The 18113-nt window shown below is 38.9% G+C and overlaps 2 protein-coding genes across 3 annotated transcripts; one reads left to right on the forward strand and one right to left on the reverse strand.

Moving 5' to 3' along the window:
* The first annotated feature begins 1426 nt into the window (after positions 1–1426).
* Positions 1427–4180, forward strand: LOC103720616 (thaumatin-like protein 1). The gene is made up of 3 exons (XM_088705760.2): positions 1427–1689; positions 1829–2504; positions 3213–4180. The coding sequence occupies exons 1-3, from the start codon at positions 1623–1625 to the stop codon at positions 3385–3387; spliced, it is 918 nt and encodes a 305-aa protein (XP_088561886.2). The 5' UTR covers positions 1427–1622; the 3' UTR covers positions 3388–4180.
* Positions 4181–8377: 4197 nt separating this feature from the next.
* On the reverse strand, positions 8378–17647 carry LOC103720615 (endoplasmin homolog). 2 transcript variants are annotated; one of them, XR_003388198.4, is made up of 16 exons: positions 17506–17647; positions 17203–17329; positions 16950–17103; positions 16791–16871; positions 16602–16713; positions 16382–16508; positions 16116–16254; positions 12161–12278; positions 11860–12041; positions 11475–11690; positions 11195–11360; positions 10918–11059; positions 10635–10785; positions 9758–10162; positions 9146–9503; positions 8378–8798 (listed from the first exon to the last, which is right to left on the reverse strand). XR_003388198.4 is itself a non-coding variant. In XM_008810414.5 (15 exons), exons 1-15 carry the CDS (start codon positions 17570–17572, stop codon positions 9237–9239), a joined length of 2454 nt encoding a protein of 817 aa, XP_008808636.3. In that variant the 5' UTR covers positions 17573–17647; the 3' UTR covers positions 9006–9236. The 2 variants fall into 2 exon arrangements, 1 of the variants encoding a protein (XP_008808636.3); XM_008810414.5 differs by lacking the exon at positions 8378–8798 and having other exon boundaries at positions 9006–9503.
* Between the last annotated feature and the right edge of the window lie 466 nt (positions 17648–18113).

The raw sequence follows: 18113 nt of genomic DNA on the forward strand, positions 1-18113 counted from the left end.
AGTCAGTTATTTGACACTTCAGTTCCCAGCACGGAGCTGACAGCAGCCTGGGCAGGCCTTCGCCATGCCCGGTGTGTCTTACGAGCTAGGTCCATTATCCTGGAGGGTGACTCAGCCACCATTGTCAGTTGGATCCAGGGGGGTCTAAGGCGTGGCGGGTGTGACCATCCCTTGCTCCGTGACATTTGGGTTATGGCGAGGGATGGATGGGCCTTTCGGGCCAAGCATATTTACCGTGAAGGTAATGGTGCTGCGGATTGGGTAGCTGCGTATGTAGCTTCTCACTCCGGAGGCACCTTATGGAGTGGCGATGGGGAGTTGCCTTTGGCACTCCGAGGTATTTTATTTTCTGACTTTATTGGGTGTATCCGGTCTCGTCAGGTCTGATCCACCCGCATTAGCAAAAAAAAAAAAAAAAAAAAAAAAAAAGCTCTACAAAAACTAATACGACAATCGAGCTGATATTGCAATAGCCTTCATCTGCTCAATAAAACCATATTACTACACTTTGGTTTATGCTTATATTAATTTGTAAGCAATGCTATGTTCTAGATGGTCCAGGGTGATTAGTGGGTCGTATTTTTTGCATGGACGAATAGTTAATCTTCTTTCGACCGTTGAATTGCACTTCTTATACATCACAAAACACTCCAAACTTCTTTGTTTATATAGCTACATAGATCTCGAAGTGAACATTCATGATCCAATAATAGATTCATACGATGGAAGATGAATCCTTCTTCCACACGAAAGATACGACCTTGTCCCTTGCGAGCTCATCTTTTTCCCTCTTCCAAGGGATAGAAACAAGTAAGTTATGAGCTTGACATCAGCCTTGGCTAGAAGTAGTTAAGTGTTTGAAAGGTAAGCAAGACCATAGATTTGGAATATAGTATGAACTTCACTTAGACGACATTGCCCACGTGTCTGCCAATCATGATCTTAGTGGCGAAAAAAAACCTAGATGTACAAAAAGATCTTAATACCTACAAATTACATTTTGCATGACTTCCCTCCCGGCCAAAATCATTTGGTCTCTCTTTTTTCACCGCTCTTGAGTTTGACCTTCAACCATAATTTTCTTCGGTGTACAAACTGTACCACAGAGTGCTGTACATTTTTAGATGACAGCCATTAGAAGATGAATGGATATCAAACAATATACACAAATACACATTTATGAACCATTTTATTTGATAGCCGTCTATCTCATGAGGCGGTCATCTAAAATACACAGCATTCTGCGGTGCGCGATCTATGCTCTTTGACCTTTCAGTGCAACTCAATTTTAAATTCACAATCAAAATAAACTCTGAGGTCATACTTGTCATGTTACCATGCAAAAAAAAATAAATAGATATGGAGGAACTAACTCCATATGGAGCCAAAGAAGATAACCCCTTCCTCCTCCAATGTTATATATATAGGTGGCGGCCACCATCAATTTAACCACCATTGTTCCTCACTGCCATCTATCACCACTCTAAGCTACTGCTCTTCCTCCCCACCTTCTCTCCTCTCCAAGAGTCCCCTGCCACCATTTTAATTAACCACCATTGCTCCATTTCCCACGACTCTCCTCCAACCTCTAGTTAGATAAAGAAACCACTTATAAACCCCAAATGAGTCCATTCTTATCTCCCTCAAACTCCATTCTATCCCTCAGCCTTCTTCCCCTCTTCTTCATAGGTAATTTACCTTATTTCCTCCATTCTATCATTGCATTCTATTTCGTTTCAATTACAACCTGAAATTTAGTAACGACTCGGGTTCAATATCTATATATGTATGTATGTATTCGTGTATGTATATGTACATTTACTTGCAGGGATGATAGATTGCACCAAGTTCACATTCGTGAACAACTGTGGCGACACGGTGTGGCCTGGGGTGCTCTCCAATTCCGGCAGCCCCAAGTTGGATTCCACCGGCTTTGCCCTCGCCGCCGGCGACTCCCGTGTCCTCATGGCCCCCGCCGGTTGGTCCGGCCGCTTCTGGGCCCGCACCGGCTGCAATTTCGACAGCGCCGGCCGCGGCTCCTGCGCCACGGGCGACTGCGGGTCCGGCCAGGTGGAGTGCAACGGCGCCGGCGCCGCCCCCCCGGCGACGCTGGCGGAGTTCACCCTCGGCGGCGCCGAAGGGAAGGACTTCTACGACGTGAGCCTGGTGGACGGGTACAACCTGCCGGTGGTGGTAATTGCCGGCGGCGGGTGCGCCGCCACCGGCTGCGCGGAGGACCTCAACCGGCGGTGCCCGGAGGAGCTGAGGGTCGGCGACGGCGAGGGGGCGGCGTGCCGGAGCGCGTGCGAGGCGTTCGGGAAGCCGGAGTTCTGCTGCAGCGGGGAGTTCGCCAGCCCCGCCACGTGCCGCCCGTCCGTGTACTCGGAGGTGTTCAAGTCCGCGTGTCCCCGGTCGTACAGCTACGCGTACGACGACGCCACCAGCACCTTCACCTGCACCGCCGGCGACTACTCCATTGCCTTCTGCCCCGGATCCAGTCCCAGGTACGTAATATAATTATTACAACAAAAGTTTTTTTTCTGTTTTTTTTTTTTTTTTTTTGGTTAAGAATGGGATGATCAAACTCAAATTTGACCATTTTCATTTAGGATTCCCTTCTTTTTCTCCAGTCTTGTTTAAATCTTATCTATCAAATAATAAGTTTGGGTTCTTTACCTTTCAGTATGTCGTCATTTTAAGTACAATATTTATAAGATATATACGTTCCATTTATTGATAATTGGTATGATTAATTTTCTTTCTTTCTTTTCTTTTTTTTAATGGAAAGTAGCGATAGTTGCTGTCTCCTTATTCTCTGAAAACTTACTCTGAAAAACTCCTACATCGTTGCTTTTTTAAAAAAATAAATTTATTCATTGTTTTATCTTTTATTTATCTTTCTTTATCACTTTGTTCCTATTGAAGAGGTGAGAACAGGAAAGAGAGCAGGAGAGAAAAAGAGGCTTTGTTCTTCTTCCGCTTGCTTCTTTCACTTTGTTCTTTCCCCCACCATGCATGGTGGGGATGCACAGTTTTGGACGCTAGTGGGACGGGGTTGGTTGAGTATAAAGTGTTTTAGAATTAAAAAGACGGGTATATTTGGGAAAGTTGGATTCCATTTTTTTTCAAGAAAAAAATGCTATTGATCTGGTTAGGAATCAAATAGATCCATTGTACTAAGCTGATGAACTACGGGTTAATAATTTTAACAGTCAGAAATCGACAAGAAGTACTTCACCGAAGACACCAGGAGAAGTGCTGCAAGACGGCTCTTGGCTCGCAGAACTGGCCACTGGAGAGGCTCACTCAGGGAGGGTCCCAATAGTACTGCAATCCTCGCTGATCACTGGAACCATTACTTGTCTCCTCCTATTCCTTTTCCTCTAATGCAGAACAGTATATTTTCTTGGGGGTATAGACAATGGCTCATTTTGATTAGGTTGGTTGATGCAATTCAATTGGCACCTGTCATATATACTTGTAATTTAACACTATGGTATGGTTTAGGGCTGTTAGATTTGATTTCGTGGATCGATGTGGTGCGGTATGTGTTATGAATGATTTTTGTTATGGTGACGATCATTTGATTTGGTTTACTTATATGTTTCATTGTAAGTATCTTTTGCTTTGTGAGTGGTGAACCCATTGGAGGTGCCCATGGGCAACAACCATGCCAACTTGCACCCAGGAACGTCAAACCATTTTGTGTTATGAACTAGATTTGAGACATGCTAATCAACGGATATTTGGATCACCAATAAAATAGTATCATAGGTGTATTTCTAATTTAGGACAAAATGAAGGAACGATTCCAGCAGCAAGAACAGCCAGGCAGACACTAAATTAACTATGTAACAATTTAGGACCTCACCCAAAATAGCTAGCTGGAAGTTATTATTTGAGTTTCTTAATTCTGTATAGATACCCAAGATCTACCTAATGAATAATCTATGTGGAACTAAACACATGCCCGCACGAATCTTCACAAACTGCTTCTTGGAGTATCACATATTGTCAATTAGGAGGCACGGGTTCAAATCCAGGTGGTGGCAACCCAACCATATTCATCAAATGTTATATGCTGTCAATTAGGTTCGAGCAAATTCGATTTGGGTGGATAGAAAGTTCAATGACCCTATTCAGTTGGATCAAGAAAAGACTGTATGATACCACCTTAGATATTTTTTTTGCTGAAGGTTGTCTACCAAGCTTCAAGATAAGCTATACCAATTAGAAAAGATGATAGATCTTGTTAAGGAATAATAGTTTCATATTGGAAACGTTGAAAACTTTTGTGGTGCTTATATACTCTTGGACACATCCATCTAAATGCCCGAGTTTTTATAGAGAATATTTATATGGTATCAAAGTCCACCAATCCTTTTTGCCTATCGAAACCTCCGTGCTTCTACTTGCTAATCCACGTATCGCCCCTCATTTTGGGTTCTACTTTTCAGGCTCTACATGTGAGCGGAGATGCTGAAGAATAATAGTTTAACATTGGATTGGTTGAGGATTCTTGTGGTGCCTATATACTTTTAGAACCATCGACTTTAATACTGGCCAAGGCTGATTCCTGTAGATACTTTTCTGAATTTCTAATTGAGGGGTTTAGCCCTTTCGACTTGGGAGAGATCAAAGTGCGAATCAAGGTGGTGGCACCTATCTTATTTTCAGAAAAATAAGCTAAAATTTTATGCTTTCATGCAAATTAGGTCATGAGTTAGTCCTTTGTCAATTTCCTGAGGTTGGGTATAGCTTTGGACAGCACTTAAGCAGATGTCGCTTGTAATTCTCTGATGGGGTCACCATGTCGCTCCAATGCTCTTGGGAGCAGGCGTTGGAGTTCAAATTCTCTACACCCTTCTTGCATAGAACTGATAACCTATCACAATATGGATGACTGACCAATGGAGCGGTGCTTTTAACTTTTATAACAATTCAAATTACACTCAGGTGTAGTTTGAAAAAATGTCTCAAAATATTTCAGACAACCGATTTGGCCATTAGTTGGAACCCAACAAAGAACTATTTGTATAAGACTGGAACTGAAGAACTGAATAAGAGTTGATTGGAGCAACAATTACCTAGAGCTACAAACAGTCTAATTACAGAACCAAACCTGCTAGTGATAGCATATAGGCAGTATTATATATGGCTCCAGTACGTGGGGGGTGTGAATCATGGTATGCCGTACCAGTCTAGATCGGACGGTATGGGGCGTATCATATCAGTTCGGTACCGGTACTCGGTACGAGTAGCGAACCGACACTCAGTACGTCAAAAAAACTTCATACTGTACCATACCGATATTGTGCTAGTGTGGCACCGGTATGGAGTCCAGTATCGAAACGGCAAACTTTGGTGCTAATGTTTTTCAATCCTAATGAAAGAAATTCTTTTATAAGATGTAACAAGCTTCCAACTGCCATCTCTGAGAAAACCTGTAAATGTTTATTATAGATGGATTTTTCAAATGACCGATGCGAACTTTAGATGGATTCTGCTGTCCTTGGAGATCAATTTCTTCTGCAGAAAAAAAAAAAAGTTGGAACGCAGAGATTAATTTCAAGATCAAGAGCCTCTTAACTCCTTCCTCTCTTACCATCTCTTTTCAGCCATTTTATGCTTTTTAAATGGAGTAGCTGGGAATCCATAGTGCCTCAAAGTCCTCATTTTTTTTTTTTTGCCTCAAAGTCATTAACTATACGGCCAAAAAGTGCAAGTAGCATGAGTTTTTATTCCACAACTCCAAGACAAAATAGAAAGGTATAGCTCTCAAATGGTTTGCTCACTGGATGCTGGTTGGAAGAATACAATGTCGTTTTTTTTTTTTTGATGTAAAAGATGGGACACCCATCGACCATATAGTTGCAACAAATTGCTTCCAATAGAGTGGTATGCACCGTTTATTTAGCTAATTGAGACAAGAATTTTGAGCTATCTGGAACATAAGAAGTGCAGAATCAATGCATAAGTGATATCAATACTCTGTCCATCAAATTTCCAAGTTGATAATTTTTTTTGTCCTTCTCAATGAAGTTGATAAAAGATTCAAGTTGGCATTCTGCAACTGACAATCTCCGTGATAAGAATATATATATCGCAATCGTTCCTGTAGCATATCCAGTGTCAAATCAATCAATGTCATACAACTTAATGTAATTGATAAGCAGATTATATGCCACATTGGATCTTAATGTCAAGAAAAAAAAGGTTTGGATTTCTATTTATAATATCCTCTTATGGTCTTGATATTGTATTGTCAAAGTTGTCATCAAGTTGCTCCTATCAATTAAAATATCATTAAAATTATCAAATCCAAGCTTTAAGATTTTGTTCTAATTAAATATCCCCCTCCTTGCTTTAAGCTTTAAGACGCTTTTTCGCACTAAATGGATGATTAAGAGGAAAACCTTCAAAAACAGAAAAATCATTAAGCAATACAATATATTTGGCTTGGCTTTCACTTTACAGAAGTAGTAGGCTTGATTCCCGCAATTTCATTAAGGTTACTATATTGAATAGATTTTAGTGGTTCCCATAGAATAATTCAAACTAAAAGCTAAGGAATCACTATTTGAGCGAAAGTATGTAGAGGAAGTTTCAGGACTATCATATATTACTTTGAAGCTCTTTTAGGATTATAAACACCGGTCTCGATACTTTCAGAAGTATATCGCAAATAATATGGTCGATTATAATAGTCCTTTTGTGATGAATGCTACATCTGTCTTCATTGATCACTATTCTACTACCAAGTTCATGATGACTACAAATCAAAATTTGTCATCTACTAAGCAGTGGATTATGGAGTAACAATTTCAATTATTCAAGTCGGCTAACATTGGCCTTTAAAGGAAGTATTATCTTCCATGGAGCACTGCCCCAGTGCCCTAGAGACCACTTGGTCCCTTTTTAGCCTCTCCTTGCCCTTCCCTTTCCATCCCCACACACATCCTTCATATGCTTCAAGTATGAGTAAGCACTATACTAGTTGGTCCCAACATTTCTTAGTTTATATAGAGGTAACCTCTGAAAAGAAGGTTTACGGTCTCATGAGCGATTCAAAGTGGATCATGCCTGTTAGAACAAGCTTTTGGCTGAAGAACCAACTACCTGTAAATAAAGGAAAAGATTCATTTCATAGAGTAATTGAAGGAGCCAGTAGCCCCACAAGGCTTTGGCATGACTCTTTATTCTTTTCTAGAGGCCTTCTTTAGCCAAAGAAATCTGAACTATGGAGGGCTATAATACAAGATAGACTGAACTCCATATTATGGGTGCTACCATAAAAAGCTCACATTCATGTTCTTTATCCATTAAAACCTCTAAGAGGATTTCTTGGCTGCTAATTATGATGGAAGGATTCTAAAAGGAATTTTATTAAAAAAATATCTCATCACAGCACTAATAAAATTGCATAGAACTTTATAAGCGGATAGAAGTCTTGTCCAGCCCTACCAACTATCTGATACAAATGACAAAGAAATGGTAAACAAACAAGAAATCCTGGGAGCATGTAGAAACAGGAATTAGCTCACTTTCTCTCTAGAAAGGAGCAGCCACCTAGGCATGTGCCTTTCTCTCCTATCCATGACTACTTAGGTGGTAAACCTTATTTCTTCTGATCATCTGTGAGACTTGTTCGTTATATTAACATTTCAATTGCATTTTAAATTTTTCAGACTGTATTGGATCTTCATGTAGACAATATGCTTCAATAATATTCAGGAAGTTTTTATTATTGGATAAGGACCAACATGAGATAACCTATCCTATTAACATCCTCAATTGGCTATCAACTAAAAATGAATGTATGCATAAACTAAATCTTAATTCAGTGCTGAAAGTGGACTTGGACACAAGTAATGAAGATCTATGGAAGAACACGAGTTAGTCAATTCATATAATCTCAAATATTCCCAATGAGCTTGATTCCTCCTTCACCAAGCGATGTACAGATAACAAAAAAAATAATGAATGCTTGGAACTTGAAACATATCATAAGAAAACAACAAAGCTACAAACAAATCTCTACATTTCCATCCACTTTGTCTAAAAGGCCCAACTGATTTCATTAAGATACATTTCCATTCAGCTTAACTTACTTTCGCATCGGATGCTTCAAGCATATTATTGGAAAACAAGAAGGAACCAATTAACATTTCCAAACAGCTTAATCTATGTACTTCATAGAATCTACCGTCATACTTTGGGTACAACATTCTATTCAACGTTCTTTGCCATTAGTTTACTACCCTTGGATATATCTGAGAAGAGGAATCTTTGGCTGCGTCAAAAAGTTCAAGGTGCACTGACTGATTAAGGAATAAAGTTATAAACAGAACGATAAAGAATAGTAAATGAAACTTGCTTGGCCGGTAACCACATATCATTGTAGTACTGGTGAACAATGTCAGAAATAATATAATCATTCAAGATGGGATAGAGGAGACGATCAACCTCAAAGCATGGCAATGTTGGAAACTGGAGGTCTACGCATAATAGATCTCGCTTTCACGATCAAAGGTTGAGACACGCAGTGGCTTTGTACTGAGAGAGCATGTCATTATTACACTTGTAAACTGGATGATATGATCTTATTTATACTTTATATGCATTAGATAAGAAGCATATCGGCAAATGAACTGAAGGTTGCGACTTCATTTGCTCCAGAACAGTATTTGGTGGAATGGATCACAGAACTGAGACACAAGGTGTGACAAAAGCTCTAATAATAGACAGTCTATTCCCTGATTACCAGTCGATCTTGAAACTTCTTGGCGGCATCGGTCCTGGAAGTACAATAAATATAACAATATAGAAGAAAATTTCAATCCACGGCATATTCCTGTTTAAGTTAGATGGCCTCCTAATAATTTGAAGAAATAAAAGAATGGCAAACTATTAGCTTCATCTATTAGCTTCAATCAGAAACGATGTATTCATTGCAAGGGTTGAAAACTGATGGTTACGCAAACAAGAGAGACACGGATAAGAGATGCAAGTAACAGAGTAGATCCATAATAAAGCAAGAACACGCTAACTGATAGCTGTGGATAGGCATAAAGTTTATCTAACAGTACCAGTTGTGGATCAAATTAACTTCATACATCTCAAAATCTCATCGACCATGCCTTACCGCATAGAAATCGGGCCTAAGAAGCCTGTCCTCTTTCTGGATGGCTCTCGTATCAGTTGGTTATCAAAATCCCGTGACATGAACTGCAAGTCTACAATTCATCTTTGACCGAAGATTCCTTCGCCTCCTCTTTAGCAGCATCGGTTTCAGCTCCCTCGATAGTTGCTTCCTTCTCTTCAGCCTCTGGTTCCTCTGTGTCATCCTCCTCTTCAACAATAGCACCAGGACTGATGTCCAGGCTCTTATGCACTGACTTGTAAATGCTCGACGCAAATTCCTTTGGATCATTGAGGTTAAAACCACTCTCCATGAGGGCTGTTTGGTATATGAGCCTTGCTGTCTGCTTCATGCTTTCATCCTGTAGATTGTGTAAAGAACTTCCCTTGAGTTCAAAGTAAAATCCATAGGAAAATGGTGGAATTTCAGCTGGGAGAATAAAGAGATTTTCATATATATCAGGAAAAAGTGAAGAAATAGAAACAGGTCCAGTGCAAGAGTATTGGAAACTTATTCATTAACACTGAAACAGTTTGTTTTGAAAAAAAGTACAATAAAATAGGTCATGTGAAGAGAACTAGAAGGCGAAAAATCCAATTGCATCAAATTTAGTACCTCAGGATCCTGAGCAACTCTCTCACGGAGTTCTTTGATAATAGGATGCCTTGGGTTAATCTCAAGAACCCTCTTGCCACGCATGTATGCTTGCTTGCTGGCATCAGAAAGAGTCTGGGACTGCATGATCTTCTCCATGTTCGCGCTCCACCCATATTTTGACGTAACCACCACACAAGGGGTGTTGTCCAAACGGTTGCTTATCTTTACTGAGTCAACATTCTCACTGGAAAGAGCATTCTTCCACCAATCAGTCAGCTCCTTGAAGGACTCCTTCAGCTCTTTCAGCTTTGAGTCCTTTCCAAGCTTGAGACCCTCCTTTGACACATTCTGGAATTTTTTGTCTTCATAGTCCATCAGGTATTGCATCAAGTATTCATCAACAGGATCAGTGAAGAATATAACCTGCAATCACAAATTTATCAGAGTTGAGAAAAAAGTAACTAAAAATATTTTATTAACACAATTGACACATCATGTATGCCAGAGCATCGGAAAAGAATATGCTTAAGTATGTGCTTTAATGACTTCAGGGTTTTATCAGAGATTATCTGCGGACAGATGCATGGTAAAAGCAATAACTATGTTTCTGAAACAGACAATTAGTGGAAACAATATGGATCTTGAATTATCCTAGTAACCGAAAATTGTTTGTTAAAAATAAATGATGCTCTAACAACAAAACACAGTTGGAGAATTTGAAACCAGCTACACGCTTTAAAATTTTAAAATCAAAAAAAGATATAAGAAATTAAGTATATGTTCTGTATAGAACATTCATTCATCATCCTCGATTGTAGTACAGATTAATGTAAACTGACATAATATGAGATTTCCCTCAAGAGTAAAAAAGAGATAAGATGAGATCATGTCTTACCTCATAGTCCTTTTTCGTAAGCCTCTCAAGGAATGGAGATTTCTCCAATTGTTCCTTGCTAGTTCCTGTAATGTAGAAAATGTCCTTCTGTCCTGGCTTCATTCTGGCAATGTACTGATCCAGTGATGCAAGCTTGCCTTCAGACTTGGTACTGAAATGAAATACAGAAAGCATAAGAATTTTGTTATTTTTCAAAATTTCCAACTACAGCATCCAAAAAAAAATAAAAAAAAATAAAAAAAATGCAGTAAGGGCAAAAAGTTAGTACTAATGAAGGACAAACCTCTCAAATCTGAGGAGCTTAGCAAGGCGATTTCTGTTATGGGCATCCTCAATGATGCCAAGCTTAATGGATTTTCCAAACTCGTTCCAGAATCTGGCATATTGCCCCTTTTTCTCATCATTCTCGCTTGCTTTCTCTGTTTCTGATTTTTAATAAGAATTTAAGATTATTCAACAATTAACATGACGAGTGTCCCCCTCCCCCCCAAAAAAAGAGGCCATACAAAACAAAAAAAAAGAAATTAATTCAATTGTGAAACAATGGTCAACAATCATACCTGTCTTATCTTTGTTGCTGAACTCATCAGGATCCTCATCTGCAATTCGTCGAATCATATCAAGAGCCTTGCGGATTAATTTCTTCTTGATTGTCTTCAGACTGCTGTGCTGTTGAAGCATTTCTCGAGAGACATTAAGTGGTAATGTGTCCGAGTCAACAAGACCCTGCACAAAAGAAAAGAGTTAGGCATTTGAACGGAGACAAAGGACCTACCAGACAGCTCATCCTGATGAGAACAGACCACATGACAAATATTTATGAGAGTGCACTCTGCTTACCCTCAAAAAGCTAAGGTACTTGGGAAGAAGGTCATCGAATTCATCTGAGATGAAAACCCTTCTAACATACAACTTCAAGTTGGACTTTTGGGTGTTGTAGTAACTTTCATATAGATCCTGAGGAGCCTTAGGAGGCACAAACAACAGTGCTTTGAACTCTACATCACCTTCAGCAGTAAAGTGACTCCAAGCTAAAGGCTTCTCATCATTGTAATCCTGGAATAACAGGAAGAGTAACTCCATTAGAAAAACAAGTAGCCAAAACCCAAAAGGAAAAAGCTACCTTAGCAGTAACATCACTGAAGAAAGATGATTGAAAGCAAGGCGACTTAAACAAAGGCTGATACAATCACGACTCTCAAGCTAGAATACATTAATGTTTTACCTTCACTAAAGAGTGGTAGAATTTTGAATACTCCTCATCAGTAACCTCCTTGGGGTTGCGAAGCCAAATAGCCTTCATATCATTCAACACCTCCCAATCATAAGTTGTTTCCTTCACTGTCTTTGTCTTGGGCTTTTTCTCAGCACCTTCCTCTTCTGTTTCATCTTCAGAACTGCTTTCCGCTGTCATAAGAAATAGAAACACATGCACTCAGGGAACATGTTTGTAAACCAAATATGGCATCATGACTAAATTCAATCTAAAGAATCTTCAAAGAGAGGAAAATATCACAAGGCCATACATGTTTCCTCCTCATCACCAGATTCCTCCTCATCAGATGGGACTTCCACATCCACCTCTTTGCTTGCCCAGAGATATATGGGGAAGTTGATGAATCCAGAATACTTCTTCACCAACTCCTGCAATAAGAGAGCTATAATTGTAAGTCTATAGAATTCTAATAGCACTATAACTCAAAAATCAAAAAAAAATATTTCATGGGCAACATTTTTTTCCTGCTTTTTCTGCTATGGCATAAGGTTATGCATTAAAATTCAAGCCTATTATGCTAGTTGGTCATCTAGTTGCAAGTTACCGGGCAATATAAGTGCAATACTTACTACGTGAGAAGTTGCTTTTGTTTCTGGGACAAAATTATTGTAACAAAAAAAAATCAAACTATAATATGTTGAGCAAAGAAGATAGGAGGGCTACAAGGTTCTTCTCCCATAGCCTAAAGTAATCAGTGATACCTCAAATCTAGACAACAATAAAAAATATATGGTTGAAGTTAATTATTAGTTTGAATAATCAGATATTTCATTTGAAAGATTGAAAAAGTGAACACCTAAAATATCAGCTACAAGAACACCAAGATGATACCTCTAATACAAATCTTAAAGTCAAAAGTACAGATTAGATCGCATTAGTAAGTAACTTCAAAAGCAAGTCCTAAAGTCAAGTAGGTTGAAAAGGATTATATGCTCAGCCGACATTGGCTGCTCAATGGATGGTTATGAAATTCATGCTGAATTTTAAAAAGATATAAGTTGCTTGCATATAAATGACTAACAAGTTTTTAAGTAAATTTCATAATTCATTAGGACATCAAACCAAGTGAGACATACAATCACTAAGAACAAGGTTTCAAATTTGTGTTCTAAGGCATGTCTCAGCCACCATTGTGTTCAACATCAAAGCACTTTGCTTTCATGCATTACCAGAGATAAATATTCTGAAATTTATTCACAATCTAAAAAATTATAATGAAAACTTAATACCTTACTGGGTAAGGATCAAGAAAAGTTATAACTAAAAGTAATTACAAGACACATAAGACATTTAACTTGGATGGTTGCTGACGGGACTGGCCCAGTTTCATGCACAACAGGTGCAACCAGGACCCAAATAAAAGTCGCTAGGAGCAGACTTGGATCAAAATTGTGACCAGTTTCATATATATTTTGGATATGAATCACAGGGGATCTTATCAGGACTGACCTGAAACATATAATATGTTTTTTCCACACCCACTCCAGTCCTCAAACTTACGAAACTAATGTTCTGCTAAGAAGAATGCTTAATGTCGTCAATCATCATTTATGTTGTCAAAAACAACATCACATACAGTCGTTAATTGATCTTGTGTGGAGTGTGTTGTTAAATAAGCCCATATGTTGTCATACTTGTTTCTCACTTCTGTGGTATGTCTAGGGTACAGTGAAATAACCCAATCTGAGTATGTTTCTTATGGTCCATGTTAAATGTTTTGGACCCAATACAAACAAGGAAACCAAAGGTCACGAAATGACAAATCTCAAACCAAATCTTGCCCAACCCAAATGGAAATGAGTTTGGCTTGAATTCGAATTTTCAACCAGATCCAACATATGTCAGACTTGATTAGCGCAAACATTATCCCACCTGACCAACTTGCAGCCCTATATAGCTCCATTTTGCTTCCATCATTTAATCCTTAAAAGCATCGAAATGATTCTGATGGAAGATTGAATTTCAGACAAAATCCCAAACTTCGCAGATTATTTAGACCCAAACTCAAAATTCAAATTTGGCAAATGGGTAACCACCTATAAGCTCAGAAGCACGTTTCAGATGCAGAAATATGAACTTAGATTTTTTGCTGAAGAGTGAGAAAAAAAATAAATATCTAGTAAAGAAGAAAAAGAAAATGTAAAGTGGCAGACCACAGAAAAAGCATGTTTTTGATTTAAACTAAATGAAGTACTATAGGTTAGTGCACAAACCCTTTCTTTGCCATGGTTAAACTCATTTATCAGATATGGCAAAGGCCTACACAAACTACTGCCTAAACCACAATGCAGCTTGTTTTATGATCATACTCACAGAATTAGGATCTGTAATTAATTCAGAAAAAAATCATGCGACAAGTGCAGAAATATTCAGCAGAAAATTACATAACTTGTAATAGAACAAGTTAGACAGAGAAGCAAGACGAGATATTTTCAACAGATATGGAGAGAAAATCAACAGTTCATTTTTTTATACAATTTACAACTTACTTACTAAGCCCTATACCAAATAAAGTGAAGCTATCAAATATAATGCAGTATGAATTCTTAATAAAACAAAATACTGACTTTTCATTTCTTGTGCTTTATATAGATAATCATGTCATAACAATAAGACAAAAATAGGTTCACATGGCATCCATGCATGTGGATATATTTGAATAAGTAAAACTTTCACTAAAAAATTTCTAATATATATTTTTTTATATTAAGGAAACTGGTGTTTTTTTTAAGATGCAAACTGTAACTCATGAATCAAACTTCAAAATTACAAAGTTTTATAAGAAAAGTGAAAAATGACATCCTCGCAAGGTGTTCAAAGAGAGAATTTGATACACTGGTTATTACATCATTAAAAAACCAATTGAATAAGTGCAATAATGTAATACATGCAACTTCAGAATCATTTATTGGCATATCTTCTGCACATGGGCTTAACATAGTTCTCCTTTTACTCTTTGTGACATCATCAGAATCAACTACAACAATATCACATAGGTAAGAGTGACTGAAATATATAGTATGGCCCCACATGAACTAGTATAAAAATCAATTCAGATAATAAGAACGTTAAAAAAAACTCAAAACAGCTTTTTCAAAAAAAATCAGTGTTGCTACACAGTTCTATAATTCCCAACTGGTACTTGCCCTCCACATCTACAAAACACACAAGACAAAAGCATCGAAAACAGCATCACAGATATGCAAAAAAGTTTCCAGACAACAAAATTGTGCAAATATCACATTCCAAAAATAATGGCAGTGCAATGATGAGACACCAGGGCTTGGGCCACAATTGTTAGAATTTGAAATCCTTTAAAATTTGTTTTCATTCAAATATTTTTCACAACTGCAGTGACCATTGGATTTTCCTTAAGTGTTTCAGAAGTTTCTACTTGGTGAATGTTGGGGACCTCGGCTGTAATTTTGATGATTTCCCATCACAGCTTTGCATGTGGAAGCCCTGTTATCTATTCTATGTTTTTATCCTTTATTTATATTTTCTAGAACCTGGGTTCGAAATAAGCCTTTGGATCTTACAGACGTTCTGCTGGGACACACTGGTTCACTCTCAATTTGTTAGAAACTCCTAGTCCTCCATGACTTATCACATCATATGATCATAGTTTTTTCTTCTCTACTCCATTATGGTTCTATCTCGGACAGAAACCCAAAGACCCTCCTTTTTATCACTTCTTTTATGAGTTACAAGAGGCTGCCAGTTCAAAGCTTTTTCGGTCTATGTTCATACATGTAAGATTCAGCAGAGGCAGAAATGTTTACAAGTCGTGAATAGACAAGCGCAAGAACCTGTGCACCATAAGGGGCTCAAACTATGGAAACAACATGCATAAACATGCCTCCATGATTTCTCTATCCTCTTCTTCATTTACATATTTGCTTGCTTATTTTTTTATTATTTGCTGGTTTAATTAATATAAATCCTATAGACCCAAAAATTGGAATTATTTCTAACAACAACAAATGAGAAGACCTAGCAGATATAAATAATATTATGTTTGGGAACAGCAGGACATGATCAGGTGGACTGTGATGCTTAGATAGATTAAATGAATAACTAAAATAGCATCCTCTCTTCTGGAAAAAAAGAAATATGATTATGGAAAGTTAACATTACATGCTTCCAATATAAAGTTTAATCAGTTGCAGGAAAAACACATAGTGGAAGTCCCAGAATCTACCCACCTTCAGCTTGTCTTCTTCCAAGTACTCCTTGGCTTCATCTCTGAGATGGAGCCTTATTTCTGTTCCACGTCCAAGGGGTTCATTCCATGAATCCTCGGAAATTGCAAACGACCCATCAGCCTTAGACTCCCACACATATCTGAAAGACCACAAAGCAACACCAATATATCATTTATCATTTGACCAGGACAATTTACAGCATTGAAAGAGAAAATCTGCATCTACATGGCAGATTACATATAAAATAAACGGCTATATGTCCTTACTGTTTGTCATCGTTGTGCTTGCTAATGACTTCAACATAATCAGCAACCAAATACACTGAGTAGAACCCAACACCAAACTGCCCAATGAGATTTAAATCACCCCCTGTCTGCATTTTCTCCACGAAAGCTAGACAACAGTATAACAATTAGAACAGTGTGCACTTACTAGCATTACAGCTATCACAGGGACTTAAAAGGTAAATAATAACAGTAATGATACCTGAAGTTCCCGACTTCGCAATGGTCCCTAAGTTCTTGATCAGATCTTCTTTCGTCATACCAATACCTCGGTCACGGATGGAGAGGATCTTCTTTTCCTTGTCCAACTTAATCTGCATCCCACATCATCATATGTTTAACCAACCGAAAATCATTTAGAACATACTAACTTTTTCATAACGCCACTCACAAGGATCTCAAGCTTCGTGTTGTCGCCTTCCCCTAAGATCTCCTTATTGGTGAGAGAAAGGAACCTGATCTTATCCAATGCCTATAGGAAAAAAAATAAAATAAAATAAATTCACAAGTTTGACCATAGAAGGGCAAAAATTTGGCGAAATCTACTCACGTCAGAGGCATTGGAGATGAGTTCTCTCAAGAAGATGTCCTTGTTGCTGTAGAGGGAGTTGATAATTATATCCATCAGCCGAGAAACCTCTGCTTGGAAATCGAATTTCTCTGCATTACTCCGTAGAGTTTTCCTAGAGATCGACTCCGCCTCTCTAAAAGTCAACAACAAACGAGAAAAGATAGCATCTTTGGAGTCCAAACAAATCAAACAGAGCAACAAAAGAGAAAAGAAAGCGAATCAGATCGACTACCTCTTGGCGACATCTGAATCGGTGGACAGCCCGCCGGGAACGGCTCCGAGCTTCTCCTCCACCTTCGGCGGATCCGCGAGCTCGTCTGCATCGCCACTGTCCTCGGCATTTGCATGTAATTTACGACCTACAACATCCGCAACAAGTCAAATCAAAACCATTTCCAAAACCCTAAAAATCTATAGAAAAACCTTGCGGAGATCAATAAAACCTCCACGATAAAAGAATCTGGAGCTAGAGAGTAGCAACAGCAGTAGATGCGATCCATAAATCCAAACAGAAAACCCTAGATCGTGCGCCTACCTTGATCGGGGAAGGAGGAGAGGAGGAGGAGAAGCAGGAGAGCGGAAGGCAGCGCCCACTTCCTCATGGCGATCAAACCGGAAGTCCACTTTCCCTGGTTGGGGACTGCGAGGGATATAAAACGCACGCTGTTCTGACGTGCTCTTCCAAGTTCGACCCGACTTGCGCCGTGAAGATTAAATCCATCATGCCAGCGTGGACGATCAGACGGTCAGAAATTCAATATTTCCACGTGGCGAGATTCTAGTGGCGAGGTGTCCGGCTATGACGTGGAGATGTGGTAATGGTTCCTGGTGGAGACAAGTTTCCTTGTTTTGAGGAGACCATGGGATCTGGACCGCACATTAGACGGACTTAAGAAGCATGGACGGTATTGATGGATTCACGAGCGTCACGTGATGAAGCTCTGGCCCACGTGTTTCTCACCAGCGATACGTGGCGTTAAACGACTGGTGGTCTCGTGGTCCATGACGTGGTTTCGGGCCTTGGGGCCATTCTGCTTTATCATAGCCCTGATAATGGGACCATTATTTGTGACCACTGACGTACTACTTGCTCGCGCTGCGTCACACGAGCTCAATGAAGGTCGCACACGTACAACCCAAATG

This window comes from Phoenix dactylifera, chromosome 10 (assembly GCF_051530095.1).
Source record: "Phoenix dactylifera cultivar Ajwa chromosome 10, Ajwa_hap1_PhDact_Kaust_v1.1, whole genome shotgun sequence".
NCBI lineage: Eukaryota > Viridiplantae > Streptophyta > Magnoliopsida > Arecales > Arecaceae > Phoenix > Phoenix dactylifera.

Excerpts from the sequence above, each read along its gene's own strand:
- LOC103720616 (XM_088705760.2), top strand. The coding sequence starts at position 1,623 with ATGAGTCCATTCTTATCTCCCTCAAACTCCATTCTATCCCTCAGCCTT. Across the intron at positions 1,690-1,828 it reads TCTTCCCCTCTTCTTCATAG|GGATGATAGATTGCACCAAG; the intron begins GTAATTTACCTT and ends ATTTACTTGCAG. Across the intron at positions 2,505-3,212 it reads TGCCCCGGATCCAGTCCCAG|TCAGAAATCGACAAGAAGTA; the intron begins GTACGTAATATA and ends TAATTTTAACAG.
- LOC103720615 (XM_008810414.5), bottom strand. The coding sequence starts at position 17,572 with ATGAGGAAGTGGGCGCTGCCTTCCGCTCTCCTGCTTCTCCTCCTCCTC. Across the intron at positions 16,714-16,790 it reads ACACGAAGCTTGAGATCCTT|ATTAAGTTGGACAAGGAAAA; the intron begins GTGAGTGGCGTT and ends TGTGGGATGCAG. Across the intron at positions 9,504-9,757 it reads GAGTTGCTCAGGATCCTGAG|GATGAAAGCATGAAGCAGAC; the intron begins GTACTAAATTTG and ends CACAATCTACAG.